At 34.6% G+C, this 19,684-nt stretch overlaps 1 protein-coding gene across 3 annotated transcripts; it reads left to right on the forward strand.

Annotated features, from left to right (window-relative positions):
- Positions 1 to 403: 403 nt before the first annotated feature.
- LOC108342839 (flowering time control protein FPA) lies at positions 404 to 18,073 on the forward strand. 3 transcript variants are annotated; one of them, XM_052879759.1, is made up of 5 exons: positions 404 to 669; positions 2,228 to 2,560; positions 10,251 to 10,319; positions 14,123 to 15,309; positions 16,640 to 18,073. In XM_052879759.1, the coding sequence occupies exons 1-5, from the start codon at positions 658 to 660 to the stop codon at positions 17,913 to 17,915; spliced, it is 2,877 nt and encodes a 958-aa protein (XP_052735719.1). In that variant the 5' UTR covers positions 404 to 657; the 3' UTR covers positions 17,916 to 18,073. The 3 variants fall into 3 exon arrangements, with proteins under 3 accessions (XP_052735719.1, XP_052735720.1, XP_017436180.1); XM_052879760.1 differs by lacking the exon at positions 10,251 to 10,319 and having other exon boundaries at positions 405 to 669; positions 2,135 to 2,560; XM_017580691.2 differs by lacking the exon at positions 10,251 to 10,319 and having other exon boundaries at positions 405 to 669.
- The last annotated feature ends 1,611 nt before the right edge of the window (positions 18,074 to 19,684 follow it).

Below are 19,684 nucleotides of genomic sequence, written 5' to 3' on the forward strand. Positions count from 1 at the left end.
GCAAAAAACTAGCATAATTATTTAGTGAATCTTCGTATTTATATATAGAAAATACAAAATATATTCTCGAACTATAACATAAACTTCTCAAATAATATGATGTTATTTATAATACTAGATAAAAAAGAAGGAGAAAACTGAGGATATTACCGGAAGTAAATGTGTGGTTCTAATTTTTTTCTGGGACGCTGATTCCACATGAACCTTATAACCGTGTTTATAAAAAAGGACTAATTTTGTTATGTATAGATTTGTTTCAGGGACACAGTGACATTTAAAAATACTTGAGACAATTTAGTCATTTCACATTTGGGGGTGCAGATGAGAATAGTACGGTGCAGAAAGAATAAATCCCAATTTTTGGTGTGAAAATAAGAGCGGCGTATTTTAAAGGCCCATCGGCTTATCGATTTCTGATTCAGCCAGAAATTCCTGCAGCAGTTTGTTTCCTGTGAAGATCGGCATCTAGGGTTCGAGAACCCTGTACCCTGGGAGCTTCACGTTCAACTTCTGTTTATCTGACTCCAAAGGTTATACTCTGTCGATCTTGATATGTGTTGTTGGCTATTCTCACTCATTCCAATTATGGAATGTGATCTATGATCATTTCAACACTCACAAAGGCAAGGGCTTGTATACTCAGAACCGAACTGCACAATGTCAAAAAAGGTACCAGAAAGTCTCACTTTCTTCTTCGAATCAAACTCATTTCTACTTTCTTGAAATCCATTGGTGATTCTGTTATGAAGCTTGAAATTAAAAAGAAAATAGTACAGGGCGTAGGAAGTAGTCTAAGTCAACAAATGGCCTTTGGAGAGAATACTGAATTGGGTTTGTAAATCAATTGCTGAAGAAGAGAAGAAGCGATGAAATGAGTTTGTACTACTTCAGTGTTCTCTATTCAGAGTTCTCTCTAAGGAGTTGGGGGAAACCTGTTGGACTATTTCCTTGGAGTTGGAGTTGAGCCTCAACCTGATGGTTTACCCTATTTCTTAGAGAGTAAGTGCATCAGCATATTAGCCAAAACCAATATGACTTAGGCTAAGCCCATCTCGTCATCTATACTGGGAACTGACTAAAGAAGGTTCTGAGTTACTTGTCAGATGCAGCCTTTTACAGATTGGTGGCTGGGTACTTCGATATGCCACTATCACCACTGGAAAACTATATGACTAGTTTGAATTTTGAATGGATAATAATGAAAACGAAGTAGAACTTTGAATATTAGAGAGCTTGGCTGCTGAGTAGTATCGGGATAGGTAACTGAGGATTATACCCTTTATACCATGTTGAGAGGGCGAAATAATCTGAGAGTTATACGATGAAACCTCAATAAATAATCTAAGATGCGATGAAGAAAATATTGAATGTTTACATACATTTTAACTGGAGTGAAATGACAAAAGGCACCATTTTTTTATTTACTTGGAAATCGAATTTGAAAACAAAGCACTTTCCCTGTCCCTTGGAAATCGAATTTGAAAACGAAGCACTTATCTGTGTTTCTCTATTCATTATGTCCCTATTAAGACAAAATGAAAACAAAGCACTTTCCCTGTCCCTTGGTGAATTCTCATGCTAAGAAATATATTAGAATTAATATTGGCTGAATCTTACATGCTCCTGATCCTGATTTTATGAATGTTTTTCGTTTTTCAGTGAATAATTAAAAGAAAGCATTCTGATGCAGCATAGGATAAGAAAACATGTTGTATTTTTATCCCTCCCTCCTAATGAATAAAATATTTAGTATGCTAATACTTTTGGTGCTATGAAGTGATTGATGGACACAAACATATAGGTTGGTTCTATTCTTGATACCATGTGTACTCAACACATATATCATTATAAACTTAAAATAATAAACACATATAGTAGTTCAATGTTGAAACTTTTAAGTGCAAAGTATCAAGACAGGGTTGTATTCCGTCATTCCTTTAATTTTCTTATTGCACGGTGTAACCGTGCGAAGACATTTTGTTGATTTGTACATAAGAGGGTATTGGAGGTTGGTGTTGGCAGTTAGACTTCGAGGCTAAATAAAGTGTTGTGCATTTGGTTTTTGCTTTTAAATTTTAAGTGGCAAGATTAATTAAGTGGGTTTTTGATTTCTTGATTCTTTGTGTGCATGTAGATTCGTGTTTTTGGTTCAGCTGTGTTAGTTTTGTGAGAGATAAGGAATGGTGGAATTTACTGTATCTATCATTTGTATTGTGTTTGGCAATAGTTGGATCGTGGAGGAGGAAGGGACCGGTTTAGGAGGGATTACCCTTCAAGGTATGAAGATAGCAAGGGGAATGGGGTCAGTGGACGTGATAACCGCAGCAACAACCCTCCTTCCAGGCATCTCTGGGTTGGGAATCTATCCCACAGTATTGTAGAAGAAGAACTTGCTCACCCTTTCTTGCGATTTGGACCACTGGAGAATGTTGCATTCCAGTCTGGCCGCAGCTATGCTTTTGTTAATTTTAGAAGGGATGAAGATGCTATTGATGCCATGAGGGCACTGCAAGGTTTTACTCTTGCTGGCAATCCACTTAGAATCGAGTTTGCAAAGGCGGTCAGTGTTGCCCACCTTTTACTGCTTGTTACTTTTCCAGTTCATTATATGAATCTATCACTGAAGTTCAATTCATTTAATCACAAGGCCATAATATTGGCTTAGAAATAAATCAACAAAATTTGCACAAAAAATAAAATAAAATTACGGAATACAACACATCAGTTATCGCTTCCTTTGTATTATAATTCATATGGTTCAATCCAACAAATTAAGGTGTTCCAGAATATTCACCTCACTGTTAAGATGAGTATGGTCGTAAGTTACTGCTTTTAATTTCAGTTAATAATTCAGTCAGAACTGGCTAGAAAATGATAACCCTACTCAACCAACTACTTCCTAATGGATCCATGCATCACTAACTCAACTGCTTGATACTTCTTCATAAGCCCCTGCATTGGTTTTCCATATTTCCCAATTGGCAAGAAATGTTTCATGTTTGCCACTGGTATTGTTCAAATTTGATGAGATTTTGCACGCCCAATGATTTCACATCAAAAGTATAGAAAACTCATGAAACGATGGGTAGAACATACTTCTCCATTTAACTGAGGTCATATTAAAAACTACTATCAGCATCTTCAAGTATGAGCCCCATTTATTTTCACTATACTTTAAGATATTACCGGAAAAATATTAAAAACAGAATCTTTTTGAACAAGAACTCAATGCCTCTGTATAGTGGTAATATTTGACTAAGAACTAGTTATGTGACCATAAATTGTTACTCATTTCAATAGCCACCCGTGCTGTAATATAATTTATGACACTTCAATTCCTCGTTTGGGTTGGTTATTTGTGTATTATTTGTTAACAGCTTAAATCCTATGCTTATCATGTCATTCTTTTCCACTGGTGGGTTGGAATTTGGAATGACGTATCTGTTGGGGTCTAGTGATATTGAGGACACTGAAGTGGCATTGTTGATTCACGGTTTCATTTAGTTTAATTATGAAGACAAACAGAAGGTAGTTAATTGCTGAGATATGGAGAATAATGGGTCATTGTTAATGCAAAAGCAAAATACAAGCAATTAAGAAAAATACAAAAAGAAAAAGGAGAACTTAAACAGAACAAATCTACTCAACCCCTTGCATAAATGTTAGAGAAATTCCCTTAAAGAGACTTATGCTTTAAACAACATTGAAACCAAACGCCAAATCTTAGCCTCGATGGGCTTAACCATATATAGCATAGATTGAACTTTGCTGAAAAGGTATAGCCTAATTAATAATGACTTACAGATGTTTATAAACATTCTTTGCTTGTTATGCATTCGATGATTATACAGTTTAAATTGTTTGACATTTACATTAAATGTTATTTATAATATGTGATTATATGTGAGTTTCATCTTTTTTATTTCGTTAATCTCACTTTGAAAATCTGCAGCAAGAGGTGGTACTATCTGTTCATTGTTTATGTATTTGAATCATAGCTCATTATCCAACATAAAATATGTAGTTGTCTGGGTGAAATTAGATTTGCATTGTGTACTTTTTATGATGATCTCTGCCAATTAAAACCTGGAAAAATATTGGCCAAATTTTATATTAAAGGGAATGTAAACAAAAAATCCTAAGAAGTGTTATATCTTGATTAATTTAGTTGGCAAACTGATTAACATGTCTCATAAAGTAGGAAAATGGCAAGATACGCAGTGGGCTCCATCATATTGGTTGAGTTTGGTCAGTGTTTTTGCTTCTTTGTATGTATATATAAGTTGCTACATAATGTAAACCCTTCATTTTTGAATAGTTCTGGCTTTTCTGCCATGCATAGGCTACTTAGATGCTTTTATTGTTCAGTAAATTTTAGTTCTTGTTACTGTTGTGTTTTATTTATCATAGGGTGGAGCCTTGGGAGATATTTTTAACCAAATCTATGATTATTTTGAACTTTCTGTTACAACTTCACTTACCAAGTATTCACTGTTTTTATGGTGTATTTTTTTTTTTTATGATTTTATGTTCATTTGGATTACAGTAGTGATAACATAAACAAGTACCATACTCTTTCTCACTTCTGTTCATAGAGCTGAACTGCAATTTATTGCTTTTTTGTAATAATGAAGGTTCAGATTTGTATGTACTTGCATTTGTTTGGGATATACCTGTAAAATATCCTTTATCATACTTTTTTTTTATTGATTGATTAATATATAGGAAGATTCAGAGGAGGAGAAACTATATTTTATTGTTGACACTAGCACATGGAAAATAAAACAAAACTACACTGAAGAAACCTCAGAAGATATCCAAAAAAACCGGAGATAAACAAAAGAAAATGCCATACAAATTTCCCATTGTAGATCGTAGGTTAAACTTCAGCTTGAAAATCAGGTTTAACGTCAATCAAATACAAGAATAAGTGCATACCTAATGCATTTCCATGAGGCTTTGTTCTTTCCCACAAAAATTATAAAAAACGCAATGAGAAATCTGCTCTTAAAGGGAAAATGTGATATTCACCAAATAGCACAGCTTAATGCATACACATGTTGTCAATGGTGAGTGTACATGTACTATTAAATAGTTTTGGAGCCAGAATAATACATGGTACATATACACTGCAGCAAGAAAGGCACCGTGAAGCCATTGAACATGGAACAGGTCATTCAATATATATGCTTGCATCATTGTTAAGGTTTATAGTTAAAGACAAAAATCTCAAGAACGTCTGCTCGAAGTTCTTTTGGAAGAATCATTATAAAGAAAACATTGTAGTTAGCTTTTGCTTCTATTTCTGCTTCCTGCAAAAGCTCCAATTTTTTGCTTTTAACTGCAGGAGAATAGGGCTTTTGGTTGTGATTATGGATGTTTATTCTCCTTAAGCCATTAGAATATGAAAATTCACTATTTCTTTTGTATATTTTATGTAGTGTTTGTCAGTTTTCTGACAGTATAGCAAAACAGGCTTCATTTGAGTGAACTGTGTATTGCTGTCCAAATTAAAATCCGAACTTTGGGTACAACCGGAACTTGTGCATGAATCATACATCTCTAACAATATATTATCAAGAAGGAAAATATTCCTGCATTGTGAATGAGTAAGAAACTAGAAGGACTGGCTGGAATGCACTATGGAAAACGACAAGTTCCTCCCAAGTCCCATCCATTAGCCGGAAAGGCCAGAAAGCTAACAAACTTCTATATAATTTTTTTTTCTTTTAGAAAACTACACCTTTAAATTTATCTATATTTTCAAATTAAGTATTATGGTCGTGCAGTTTACTATCAAGAGACCTTAAGGATATGCATTCTTTAAAGAATTGGTTCAGAACCGAAGATCTAACTTGAACTGAGATGTATAATTCATCTTGTACATTACCAAAGGCAATTCAAATCACAATTTTAGAAATGGAAACATTGGACATGAATGGGTAGAGCAAAGACGAGAAACTTCAAGCGTAATTTTTATGTTCCAATGATTGAATACACGCAAGCATTTACAATATTGAGCTGTTTGTATTTGTTGAAGCTCAAACTTTGGAATTTCACTTGGTTTCATTATTTCAATTCTTATAATCTCGGAAAGGTTGCATATACCAACCAATCCGAAACAACTATTTACTTCTGGTAAAGTATTGATGACCCTTCACTTAATTGCTTAGGCTTTTATTAGATTTTTTCTTTGACATGATATTAGAGCTTCATTGGTCTAGTAGTCATGGGTTTGCTTATTAAATTTTTAAAAAAAGGTATGATAGATTGTGCATTGTCCACATCTAAAGTCCAATGGGTTCTTATGATTTAGAACCAAGGATAGGGCATTCACGAAGGGTTTGTTTAATGGTTGGATGAAAAGGATAGAATGAGATAAATGATCATATCTTCAATTTGTTTGGTGCGTCAATATGATAAGCTGATCTTTGTTGCGGATTCTATGAAGTTCATTAGTTCAAAAGTTAACCTAACGGGAAGTTTGGTTGAGAACATGTAGGATTTAATAAAGTTTTCTTCCTTTCATACCTCATAGTTGCTCAGGTTCTTTATTCCACAATCACTACCACAATCGTCGCCGCAGCTTCTATCAACACTGCTATAATCACCATTGCGATGAATGATACTGCCAATGCAATTACCATCCATGCCCGTCATTGTTTGCAAATAAAGTGATCACTACCATCAATTTCAACACCATTTCAACAACCACCATTGCCACCATAATTGTACATCATCATAGTATTGCCACCATAATTGCACTACAATAAGTGTTGTCATTGGTGCAACTATTATCATCACCGTTATCACTGTTTTCATTGTCAATGGCACCACTGTTATCAACATCGTTATTGCTGTTGTACCTTCAGTATTGTCACAATAATCTTTATATCACTGTCACCACCATTATTGTAAATGCATCATTATCAGTACAACCATTGCTGCAATTGTTGTCTCAGAAAACATTTATATAATTGCAACCAATATCTTATCACCACTACCCTTTTTCGTTAGAGTAACTTTGTCTATTTACATATATTTTATATTATCTGGTAGCTTATCTTGTGTGCACCAAACACAACAAACACAAGACAAAATAAGAGCTAATACTCATCATTTCTTACTCTTGCTTTCCTCTTATCCTGTCTATCATCACAATCAATTTTTTTAGTAGGTTAAGCTTTTAGGAGGTTCAAATATGTGGGTCTAAACTTGTGAAACATGCTACGGAGAAAGCTAATCTCTTGGAATGTCTGAAAAAGATGCCCCTTGAGAAAAAATATTTGCAGAGCATTTAAGAAAATACAAGTGAACTGCTTGATTCCAAATGAATCAAGATGTAACGGAGGACCAATAATAAAGATTCTATCATGTTTCTAATCATTCATACACCAAATAACTTTAAATTGAACGTTGTGCCAAAATCTTTGCACCTTGGAATTGTTGGATGTTCTTGGGCAAATTTGATCTTTACCAAGAACACCAAAGATTTCCAAAGATGCGAAATTGTTGGGCAATGAACGAGAACTAGTTTAAGAAGTCAATATGTACATCATTTGGTAATCAAGAGACTAGGCAATTAGTGGTCTTCAGATTTGAAGTAAATCATGGATGTTATTATGACCATAATCCATTCACTTGATTCCAAATGGAGCGCAAAAGGAAAGAATCATTATTGACTGCTGAAGTTAGAAATTAAACTTGCAATTACAAAATGGTAAGCTTGGGCTGTCAAGGGACCATTTTCCTTTGTTTGAGTCTGAATATAGTAACACTTAAGAGAATGTGATTTAGAAATACTTTTTTCCAACACACCCTCTATAATTGGTTAATATTTATTGAAAACTATAAAACTATTAGTTAAACCCATTAAATAAGGATTAGATTCATATTATTTTGCAAATCTCAATCAATTTTAGTCAGCAATAGTGAAGTATAGGATGCAAGGTAACTACATATCTTAAGTTAACATAACTTTGATTAGCATGCATGAGTTCACCACTGATTTGGCAAGCCACACTCATAACTTTAGAATTTTACAATGTAGTTAGAGATGTAATTGAAATCCATTAAGCAGTCTTCACTCAGTAGCTTAAGCTTTTGAGAGGGTTGGTTCAATATGGTGTCAAAGTTCTTATGACCAAGTGTTCAACCCTATTTTTCTTATAAGTTACATTTCAGTAAAAGGTAGGTGCATTATCTGTGGTTTAAAGCTCAACAGGCTCTTGCAAGAGCGCTTGTGTTAGAGATCTAATATAAAAGCATTCATGTGTCTTTAAAGGTCTAATGTAAAGTCATTCATGTATCTTTACCTTTTAGCTTTTGCTTATGGGAATAGTTGGTTTATGATGTTATAAGTAGTCTTTGGAGGAAAAAACGCAAAGCAATCTTGCTGTCAAAGGAAACGTAGAAACCAATTTCCTATATGCAATCTTTTCTGTTTCTGTATATTGAAATAGAGATTTTTTTTTCTATTTTATAAACCTCTAGGGATTTTATTGGATGGAATATATGGAAAAAGGAAACAATAAAGGCAAACACTAAAGTGAAATACAAGGGATCAATGTCATGGTTGTCTCTATTTAAAATTATGTGCTAAGGCATGGAAAGTTAGCAAATTAAGTTTCGCTGACTAGAGGGCATGGAAGAGAACAACAGCATTAACAAATAATAGTGGTAAAACAAATCAATTACTAGGAATTGTTGTATAAGTATTGTTATTTGTACATCAAACAATTAATTACCACTGAAATAAAATTAAATTGACCCTGCAAATGAAAATGAAAACCTGGAAACATACCCAGATTATGAACTTCTGAATCTTAACATTGCGAGGAAAAGTTATGATATGAATACCAATTATTCCCAAAACATAAGAAAAGTTTGAATCATTCCATCTGGGCTAAGTAATATTCCTGTCTCCTTTCCTTATATTGAATGACTAGATATTATGTGTATGGTCCTGTATTCTGGATATTTTGCATAGATGTTTGATTATGCATATAAACTGTCTGTCCAACTCAAATTGTAGAGCGAGATACAAAATTACATGGTCAGACTTTTGAAGGTTATAGGGTTTCATATTATGTTTTAAACCGCAGCTTAGACAAGTCGTTAAACCTGTCTGAGCAAAAACGGACATAACTTCAGGGTGAGTTTATTGTTGGATTATATATGCCTTTGACTCGGATTTTATGTCATTAAACTGGCTTCGAACTGGATTAAATTGTGTAACTCTGGTCCCGAGCAAACTGGTTAAAATGTTGAAATATTGCATGGAAAGGACAATCCTGAGTCGAAGGTGCTAACTATGCTGCAAAAACTATATTTGACTAGATGAGCGCATGGCTCCAGATTATTTATGGTTTTAAGGAAATTTTAGAAAACTCTTAAAAAGTAAGTAGATCGAGAATCAAACACTTTGCACTGGAACTTTATCCTTGCATTTTCACCAGGAAACCAACATCAGTATTAATATCTTATATGAAGAAATGTTAATATATACATAATCTTAATTATTATTTTAATCTCCCCCATTTTATGTGGTTCTACTGCTGACCTATTAGTTCAACCTTTAACTGATTAATCCAGTATCTAAACCAAGTTAATGACTATTATTATTTTTAAAACACTGGTTTCATGAATTTATGTGTGGTCTAGTATAATAGGATAGCACTCTAGAATCCTTGTAGTTGATCCTGTTTGGTGAGCATAAGTATTGATGTTAAAAGATAATTTCGCAATCAGATATTAAATTTTACAAGAAATAAGTTTACTTTTTACTCGTCAAGTATCCAATGGATTGACAATTTGTTCCATTTGCTATGTTATTTGGAAATTCGGACTAGGAATGAAGTCATATATCATTATTGTTATAAATGTAAAGAGTTTTTCAATTAAAATGTTAAACTTTTAAGAGATTTTTTCTGAGACACGGTTTCAATGTCCAAGTGTTTAGCAGTTCAATCTTTGTTGTCCTTGTTCTTTATAGTTAAATTAATTTAGGTCTGTTAGTGTATAGCCTTATAGTAGGCTTTAAGTAGGGAACCTGTCCCTGTAAGACAGTTGCACCTATCACTGTCAAATAGTTACTTTCAGCAGTTAGAATTTACCTCTTGTATCTTGCTCTCTCTATATATAGAGCCTCTGAGTACACTACTCTCACAGTCAATAGTACAACTTTGCAGTTCTGCATTCTCATAATTATAACTATTGATTTCTGATTTCTTATGATGATCACGATCTAGGGTCAGAGAGCCCTGCAGCCTGGGAGCTTCAAGGTCAACTTTTGCTCACCTGACTTCAACCCTCTCACTGTGTGTATCTTGACATCTGTTGACTATTCTAATTCATTCCAATTATGCAAGGGCTGGTTAACTCAGAAGTGAACCTCTCAATGTCAAGAAAGGATATCAAACAGTCTCACTTCTTTTCAAATCAAGCCATTTCTGCTTGCTTGAAATCCATTGGTGGTCTGTTCCACAGCTGAAATTAAAAAGTATATCTAGGCCTAGGAAGTAGTCCAAGTCACCAAAAGCTCTTTGGAGAGACATGAATTGAGTTTGGAAATCAATTGCTGAAGAAGAGCAGATAAGATGAGCTTAGCCTCAGCCATGTTGGCTTTGGCTTAGATCACTAATGTATTTAGCTGAACTGGACTACTTCAGTGTTCTCAATTCAGAATTCTCTCCAAAGGAGTTGAGTTCGGGTGACCCTTATGGGACTGCTTCCTAGGCATTGAGGTTTAGCCTCAACCTGATTGACCACTCTATGTTTTACAAAGTAAATGCATCATTTTGTTATCCAAAACCACTGTGGCTGAGGCTAAACCTATCTCATCTACTATGGTGGGAGGCTATAAACTAACTAAACAAGGTTGACTTTTATCTGATACATCCTTTCCCAGATTATTCATGGGGCACTTTGATAGGCCCCTAAAAGGAGAGTGGAAAAGTAGGAAAGGGAAGGGGGGAGGAGACTCAACTAATACTCCAACTTTTGGAGTTAGGCACCTGTTTGTTTAGTTTTGTCAGCTAATCTCTATGTTAGAACATTTCTGTGAATGCTATCATGACCTATGTAGTTCTATTCAGTGTGTTGTGCTTGGAAGCATTATTCCTCTTCGTTCCAAACTCAAGCGTAAGCCAATATGATTGATTGATCTATGTGCCTCTCTTATTACTTTTTTGTATTCCCTTGGTCCTGTGATACAATTCAATCCTTATATGGAAAAATCTCAATTTGAGGAAAGCCTTAGATGGCTTCTTTATGAAAAGAACAATATGAATTTGGGTATAGATGGTTTTTCTTTTTTCTTTGTGACATTTACCACATTTCTGATCCCTATTTATTTTTTAGTGGGGTGGTATGCTATGAGAAGTTACAGGAAAGAGTTACAACATCTCTAATGATTGTCATATTCCCTATGCTAGATCCTCTATTATTCTATGTTCTCCCTGAAAGCATGTTAATCCATATGTCATGTGGAGCTGATAATCTTCTATTTGCTAGAAAAAAGCTTTTCCATTGTTGGAGCTCCTATTGTTCCTGCTCTAGCTTCCATTCCAGCTCCCTTCGCCTTGAAGATCATCAAATTCCATCCAACTCACTCTGTAGTTTCTATGTTACTTGCTTTTTGTACTTCTGCATGTTGGGAATCTAATAGAACGAGATTTTCTATTTGGATTTGTTGGAAATCCCTTATTGACTAGAGATAAGATCAATTTATAGTATATAAGTGGGTGCAGACCTCACCTTAAAAGTTGGTTTTGTGGAGTTAAGTTAAGCTTAAAGTTCATTTTTTAACATGGTATCAGAGCTATGTTAGGGCCTATCTTAGCGATATTTTTTGTTTGTTGGACATGTTCTTTCACCCGCTATCGGACTACCCATTAATGTCTAGTCTCACGCTCAAGATGTATATATCTCAGTGTGAGGAGTGTGGTGGAAGTCACATATCGACTAGAAATAAGGTCAATTTATAGTAAATAAGTGGGTGCAAACCACACCTTACAAGCTGGTTTTGTAGGGTTGAGTTAGGCTTAAAGTCCACTTCTTAATAGGCATTACAAGTGACAACTATATTTTTAACTTGGAAAATAACTTTTTTATTTACTTGGAAATCAAATTGAGCTTCCGCTATTACTTATTTGTGTTTCTCTATTTATTATGTCCCTATCAAAGCTCGTCTAGTAACTATGGGATATACTCAAGGTTATGGCCTTGACTATTTTGATACTTTTTCTCCTGTGGCTAAAACTAGTACGGTTTGTATTTTGCTTGCTATGGTTGCCATTCGTTAGTGGCCACTTTACCTTTTGGACATTAAAAATGTCTTTCTTCATGATGAGCTAGAAGAGGAGATATACATGGAGCAACCTCTTGGGTTTGTTGCTTAGGGGGAGTCTGGGTTAGTTTGTAAATTATGTCGTTCCCTCTATAGCTTGAAGCAATCACCTCAAGCTTGGTTTGGTAAATTTAGTCGTGTTGTGCAAAATTTTGGACTGAAACAATGTGAGGCGGATCATTCAGTGTTTTATGGTCATTCTTCTCTGGACAAATGTGTTTATCTCATGGTGTATGTTGATGATATTGTTATTATAGAGAATGACGTCACTTGAATTACTTAATTAAAGAATCATTTGTTCAACCACTTTCAGACTAAAGATCAGGGTCATCTAAAATATTTTCTTGGTATTGAAGTGACATAGTCAAAAGAAGGTGTCATCATTTCACAAAGGAAATATGCTCTTGATATTTTAGAGGAAACAAGCCTGACAAATTGCAAGCCCATTGATATTCTTATGGATTCAAATCAAAAGTTAATGAGATATCAAGGTGAATCTTTCTGAGACCCAGAGAGATATAGAAGTTTGGTTGGAAAACTCATTTATCTTACATAACATGACCTGATCTTTCTTATCTGGTGGGAGTTGAGTCTATTTATGCAAAACTCACATGTTGACCATTGCAATGTAGTGATTCGCATTCTCAAATATGTAAAAGGAAACCTAGGACATGGATTGTTGTATGAGAACAAGGGAAGCATTCATATCGAAGGATATTGTGATGCAAATTGGGTTGGATGTCCAATTGATCAAAGATCTACTACAAGATATTATGTTTTACTTGGAGGGAAACGTGTATCTTGGAAAAGTAAGAAACGAAGTGTTGTTGCTCGATCTAGTGCTGAAGCTAAAGCTGTACTGTGACAACCAAGCAACCCTTCACATTGCCTCAAATCCAGAGTTTCATGAGAGAACAAAACACATAGAAATTGACTGTCATTTTATTAGAGAGAAGTTGTCCAAGGAACTTGTTACAGAGTTTGTCAACTCTAATGAACAACTCGGAGACATTCTACCAAATCTAAGGGGCCTAGAATTCAATTTATATGTTTCAAGCTTGGTGCATATGATCTATATGTTCCAGCTTGAGAGGGAGTGTTGAAATGTAATATGTTTTCTAGTAGGCTTTTTAGGAGCCTTCTTTTTTTAATTTGTATGTTGAACTACTATCCCTTATAAATAGGGTAGTATGATGTATTAAGGTTGAGAGAACCGTAGTAATAAAATTTTAGTTTCTCTCCCAACTCTTTAAGTTGTTCAAAGAAGGGGGAGATAGTTGTCTTCGGACATTGCTATCATTTTCATCTTGCAAGGTGTAACCTTCGTTTATGTTTACTCGAGAGGATATTAGAGGTTGGTATTAGGTAGTTAGACTTCAAGGCTAATGTAAAGCTTTGTTGAATCTTCATGACCAGGGTCAACGATGCATTGGTCTTTCATATAGACTAGTGGTATTGAATGATCTATAACCGATTCTACCATGTAGGATAAAATTAAGTTGTACTTGTATTGAAGAGCTTGGAGTGATTGATGATTGCCATGATGTATTATGTTCATCCATTATTTTTGTATTTTCCCATGAAGTCTTCATAGTTCATATTAGTAAATTTCTTTTAGTTTAATGTCTTTCTGTTGGATTTTTAGATGATGATAACCACTTAATCTTCAAAATTGGCATCTGGTTATGGAATAAATATTTTCCTTTCAGAATGTTAAAAATAGATAATGAAATGTATGATAATTTCACCAATAAGTTTTGTTCTTAATCACAGGATAAGTCATCGGCAGTACCACGCGATGAAGATTACTCTTGGGTTGAACGGAACTCAACATTAAGGGGTTCTCCTTTGTCACAAAGAGAGTTTAGGGGACACCATGGTAGTCCTGGGCTGCAGTATTCTGACAAATCTAAGCTGAGTGACAAAAATCCAGAACCCAGTGAGGTCCTGTGGATTGGGTTCCCGGCTCAGTTGAAGGTGGACGAATCAATTTTAAGAAAAGCTTTTTCCCCATTTGGTGAAATAATGAAGATTACAACATTTCCAGGTCGTAGTTATGCCTTTGTTCGCTTTAGGAGCCTTACATCTGCATGCAGAGCAAAAGACAATCTGAAGGGGAAGTTATTCGGAAATCCCCGTGTTCATATTTGTTTTGCCAAAAGTGAAACAGGTTCATCAAACAGTGAGAGGAGATCACTTAATGGCCCTCGCTCTCCAATTTACAAGTCAAGTGGTCGTGATGGATCTTCCGATAACCTCAGACAGGATCGGAGCTTCAATGGTGATCGCAGCATTGGTTCCCCAAATCAGTTCCGGAATTGGGATTCTGATCCTTATGATCACAAAAGGGGTTCTTCATGGATGGGTGGAACTAACACATATGAACAAAGGAAAGTTGGAGAGAAGGGGAGAACACAAGGAGTATCACAAGAAATCTATGAACTTATGAATAGTCCATCAAGAGAAAGAGATGATCGATTTCCTCAAAAAGGTGCATTCTACGAAGATTTGCGAGCCTTTACAGATGTTCATTATCTACGTGAGGCTAAAAGGCCGAAGATTGGTTCTCCTCATCTTGAAAGAGAGCTTCCAGAGTATCCCTTCTCTGAATTAGAAAAACAGAAACAAGTTCTCCCAAGACTTTTATCTGAGTTACCCGCACGTGAGCCTTTTGATAAAGGCTTTGACACTGGAAATTTTACTTACGGCCAGACTCTTGAACGCCCCCCAAATTCACCTCTGCCTCGTTTAGATAGACAAGAAAGCTGGAAATCTTATGATAATTTCCAAATGGGTTCCGGTGCTCAGCAGTTAACTTATGTTGAAAAGAAAAGATTAACGCCTGAACCCGATACTTCATCTTTAACGGAGTGGAAATGGGAAGGAACTATTGCTAAAGGTGGAACCCCTGTCTGTCGAGCACGCTGCTTTCCTGTGGGGAAAGTCCTAGATATCATGCTGTAAGTATAAACTATTTTCAAAAGATGTATTTGGTTTTTAGATTCAGGTAGTTTTAGCTTTGAAATGTCTATATCTATATCTATACTTATATACATATACATATTTTTCTTTTTCTGTTTCTTAAGTAGTCAAGTTCTACTGAGACCCATTAAATAGAACTGCTTTCGAAAGGGTTAAAATAACATTGAGATGTGTGAGGGTAAAAAAGGAAAAAATGGCCACTATTATACGAAATATTCTTGCTGTCTATTGGCCCTCGCTGACCTTGGAATTGGGTCAGTCTCCCGTCTTAAAAATGTTGATTACAAGAAAAAAGAGGATACAGTGATATAACTAAATTTTGTAGACATTTTTATTGTCTAAAGCTTATATTTTGCTGAAAACATAGCCTCATTGGTTTTTACTTGTCGGAAAACTTACTCGATACCAATTGGCATTTAGATAGAATTTTGCAATATCCATATAAGGATTTCAGATAAATGCTCGTGTTATTCTTATGTAGAATTAGTTGGGGGTTGGTTTGTTCAGAACTTCAAAAAGAAGTCATCGCTGGAGCTTTTACTGATTAATTTAAAGTAATTGAGAGGAAATTAAGAATTTAGAAAATGTGCATTTAGAGGTAGAACTTAATCTAGTCATCTAAGTATATAATAGATAGCTGAGATGGTTGTTTATTAATTATGAATTTATGCAGCAAGGTTATCAAATTAAACATACATCTTTATTTATAATGCATACATGTGTATAGCATCTTATTAATGTTCGAGTTAAAACACTTTTCTTCAATAGAAGTCCTAAACGGACAATAATACAGGAAACATAAGTGAATCCAAGTGTCAATGTGCACAATGGAGAGTGTAATTATGAAATATAGGTAATAAAGGAGAGATTAATTATAAATATCTTAATTACCACAGTTATGTGGATCCTAAAATAGGCCCATTGCAATTCCCAAGATACAATATCCAAATATCTAACAAGATGCATAAAAAAGAATTCATTAGCAGATAATCAAGAACAGAATAGGAGGATAATGAATCCCCCTAAAGCAACCAGAGAAGACATAATGGAACATTAATAAGCTTAAAAGCAGCTCTAACATCTTTGTATGTAAACAATAGAATTCTCCTCTCAATAAATTCGTGACAGCCACATAAAGACCAAAAGATCAAAACCCTGCTTTGAAATGGTGGTGAGGGAAAATTCTGATTAATAACTCTTGCTTAACCATACTCATCAATATTACAACCACGTTAACCATGTTTACTATCATTAGTGTTCTCTTTCACATGTTTATGTTGGGTATTAATGTCAATACATTGATTTCAGACCCGAATTCTTGGATTGCACAGCAAGAACTGGTCTAGATATGCTTTCAAAGCATTACTACCAAGCAGTTGGTGTTTGGGTTGTTTTCTTTGTGCCTGGAAGTGATGCTGACATGGAATTCTACAATGAATTTATGCATTATCTGGAGGAAAAGCAGCGCGCTGCTGTTGCCAAGCTGGATGACAAGACCACTTTATTTCTTGTGCCTCCATCCGAATTTTCAGAGAAAGTACTGAAGGTACCTGGTAAGTTGAGCATATCTGGTGTTATTCTGAGGTTGGAGAATCCTGTTTTAAATCATGGTCCAGGACACATGCAACGTGAAATGACAAACGAAAACCTGTTGTCCTATAATGAGAATATACTGCATCTGAAGTCATCATTTCCTTTGGAACGTGTACCTACATCACCATCTATTTCAGAATTGGGTAATTCTGGAATCAGCAATCTTTCATTTCTAGGAAATAAATTTGCAGCAGCTCCATCAGTTTCTGATTCAGTTAATGCCATGGCTACCATGTCCGAGTCTCATGACGAAAGAAATCGCAACTATCCTGTCCAGCAGCGAAATTCTGGACCAAACTGGTCTTCTCAAAATCTGCAGAACTTCTCAAGTAGAACTCAATCATTGCAAGCATCAGGTGGTACTGTAGAACATGTTGCCGATGAACGCCAACTCACCATTCCAAGAGCAGTGACAGATGTAAACTCAATTCAACATTCCAGTGGAACTTGTGTTATTCCATTTTATGGTGATAACAAGTTGTCTTACCCAGATATAAGACATTTAGATCCTTTATCAGTGCCTGTGGGAGCCCTTCCACCAGAACAGCTTGCACAACTAGCTGCATCTCTTCTTGAGCAGCAAAGGCAATCAGGAAGCTCTTCGAGTACATCTGCATTGGCCGATCGTGATCCGCGCCAGATTAACAGATTTAACACGTCTGACATCTCATCCAGATTTAGTACGTCCGACACCTCATCCCGACCATCCCAAAAGTATGCCACAGAAAACAATCTCGTGAGTTCTGATCTGTCAACATCTCAGCTGGGTCAAATGCTACAGATGCAAAAACAGCAACAGATTTCAAATGCGCCCCAGATGTCACAGATGGTTCAAAGGGAACCACAAAGAGAGAGTACTGGAAATCAGCTGGTGGTGACTGATAGCAGCTTGCAGGAAGATTCTGATTCAGATCCACAGAAACGTCTGCAAGCAACACTTCAGCTCGCTGCTGTTCTTCTACAACAAATCCAGCAAGGAAAAGGAAGTTGAACGGTCCCATGATTTCTGTTGCTTTCTTGGTTTAACGTCTTAGAATGACTTCAAAAATTAGAAAAGGTGTTCATGGCTGTAAGTAGGATGATCACATTTTCAATTTTATGGATCGCAGTGGATTGGTAATGGAAATACTGCATATTTAGTTTTTTAAACCAACCTTTAGAACTTTCCATAAAGTTATTATTATATTATTTCTTAAAACAGCTTTTTCACTAAGAAATAATGTTTTTGAACCGAGATCACTCGTTTAATCCGGCAACACATTGTTTGAGGTTAAATGGTCAAACCGAGATCAAACTGGAATCAATAAATTATTTTAATGACTAAAAATACAGAACAATTTTTAAAGTGTATAATCATTTTTTGAAACTGAGTTAAAATAAAACATCAATTTATGTCTTTAACTGAAATGTGTATTGTATTTAGATTGAAATTTTGATAGTACATGTTAATAACAAATTTATTTGTAGAAAAAAATGACAAACATTTTAGGTTGAATTGTACTTTTTAATAAGATTTAAAATTTTAATTTATTGCTTTTTTTAATTAAAATCGTTTTTTACCATTTTAACTGGTTTTTGAACAGCTTTTGATCTATTGCACTTGTCTGATCATCTTCGTATATTATTGGTTATTGAAATGTTGTATTGTTCATTCGGTTTCACTTCTAATAACTTTGCCCAATAAACATGTCATACTTGTGTTTGTTTTTTTCTTTCCCAGCACACTTTCCCACGTTTGTATGCTTATTTTCTCTCCCTTGCACAATTTAATTACACAATAACAATTAAGATCAATATTAATGATAAAAATTTCAATATTGTGAATTAGGAACGAAATTTATTATTATATTTTTTTAGAATCAATTTTCAAACCGTACAAACAAAATAAAAGATATTTATATGATTTTAATCATTAGTAGAATTTCTTAAAGAGTATGAACAAGAAAAGAAATAACAAATCAAATCAAGGAGATAAATCAAATTCATAGAATTATCTTTATTATGTCTCGATAATAGAAGAATGGGACTAAGTCTCTGTATCTCGAAGGATGCACAACTTCCCCTCCACTATACATATACCATATAATAAATCCAAAAGTCTTAATTCTTTTATGTCTAGTAAACTTGAGTATGCAGTATAGTTGAAAATATAAGATGTCATAATTTTCATCCCCTAACCTACATGGTGGAACAAAACTTTTGTTAAATATATTTTAGATTGGAACACCATATGAAAATAGAAAACATGAGTGTACTAATATAAATGTATCTAAGTGGTTAAATGTTATAAGAACTTGAAAGTATAAAGAGTTTGAAAGGGAGAGCTTGAAGTATAAGAACTTTGAAGTATAAGAACTAAGAAAGCATAGAGTTTGAGAGTATTGTAATCCTTGAGTTGTTGAACCATAGTTGAAGTCGAAAGAAAGAAAAGAGAATCAAAAAGTAAGAAAACAATTGAAAAAAAAAATTGACTTTTTATACAAGTTAATGCTAGAACTAATAGGTTAACACTCCAATTTGTATAAAAAGTGACATTTTTTTATATCGGTTGGAATTTTAACCGGTATAAAATGTCATACTTTTTATACTATTTGGTTAGTTAATCAATATAAAAAATCTAGATCATATAAAAATTTATTCTTTTTTTTAGCAAATTTCCTATATCGGTTTCAAAACATGTATAAAAAGAGAATTTTTTATACTAGATATAGCGAGTATAAAAAGTTGAATATTTTCTATACTTCATGATAAAAGATGTGC

The sequence above is a fragment of the Vigna angularis genome, chromosome 6 (assembly GCF_016808095.1).
Source record: "Vigna angularis cultivar LongXiaoDou No.4 chromosome 6, ASM1680809v1, whole genome shotgun sequence".
Classification (NCBI taxonomy): Eukaryota; Viridiplantae; Streptophyta; class Magnoliopsida; order Fabales; family Fabaceae; genus Vigna; species Vigna angularis.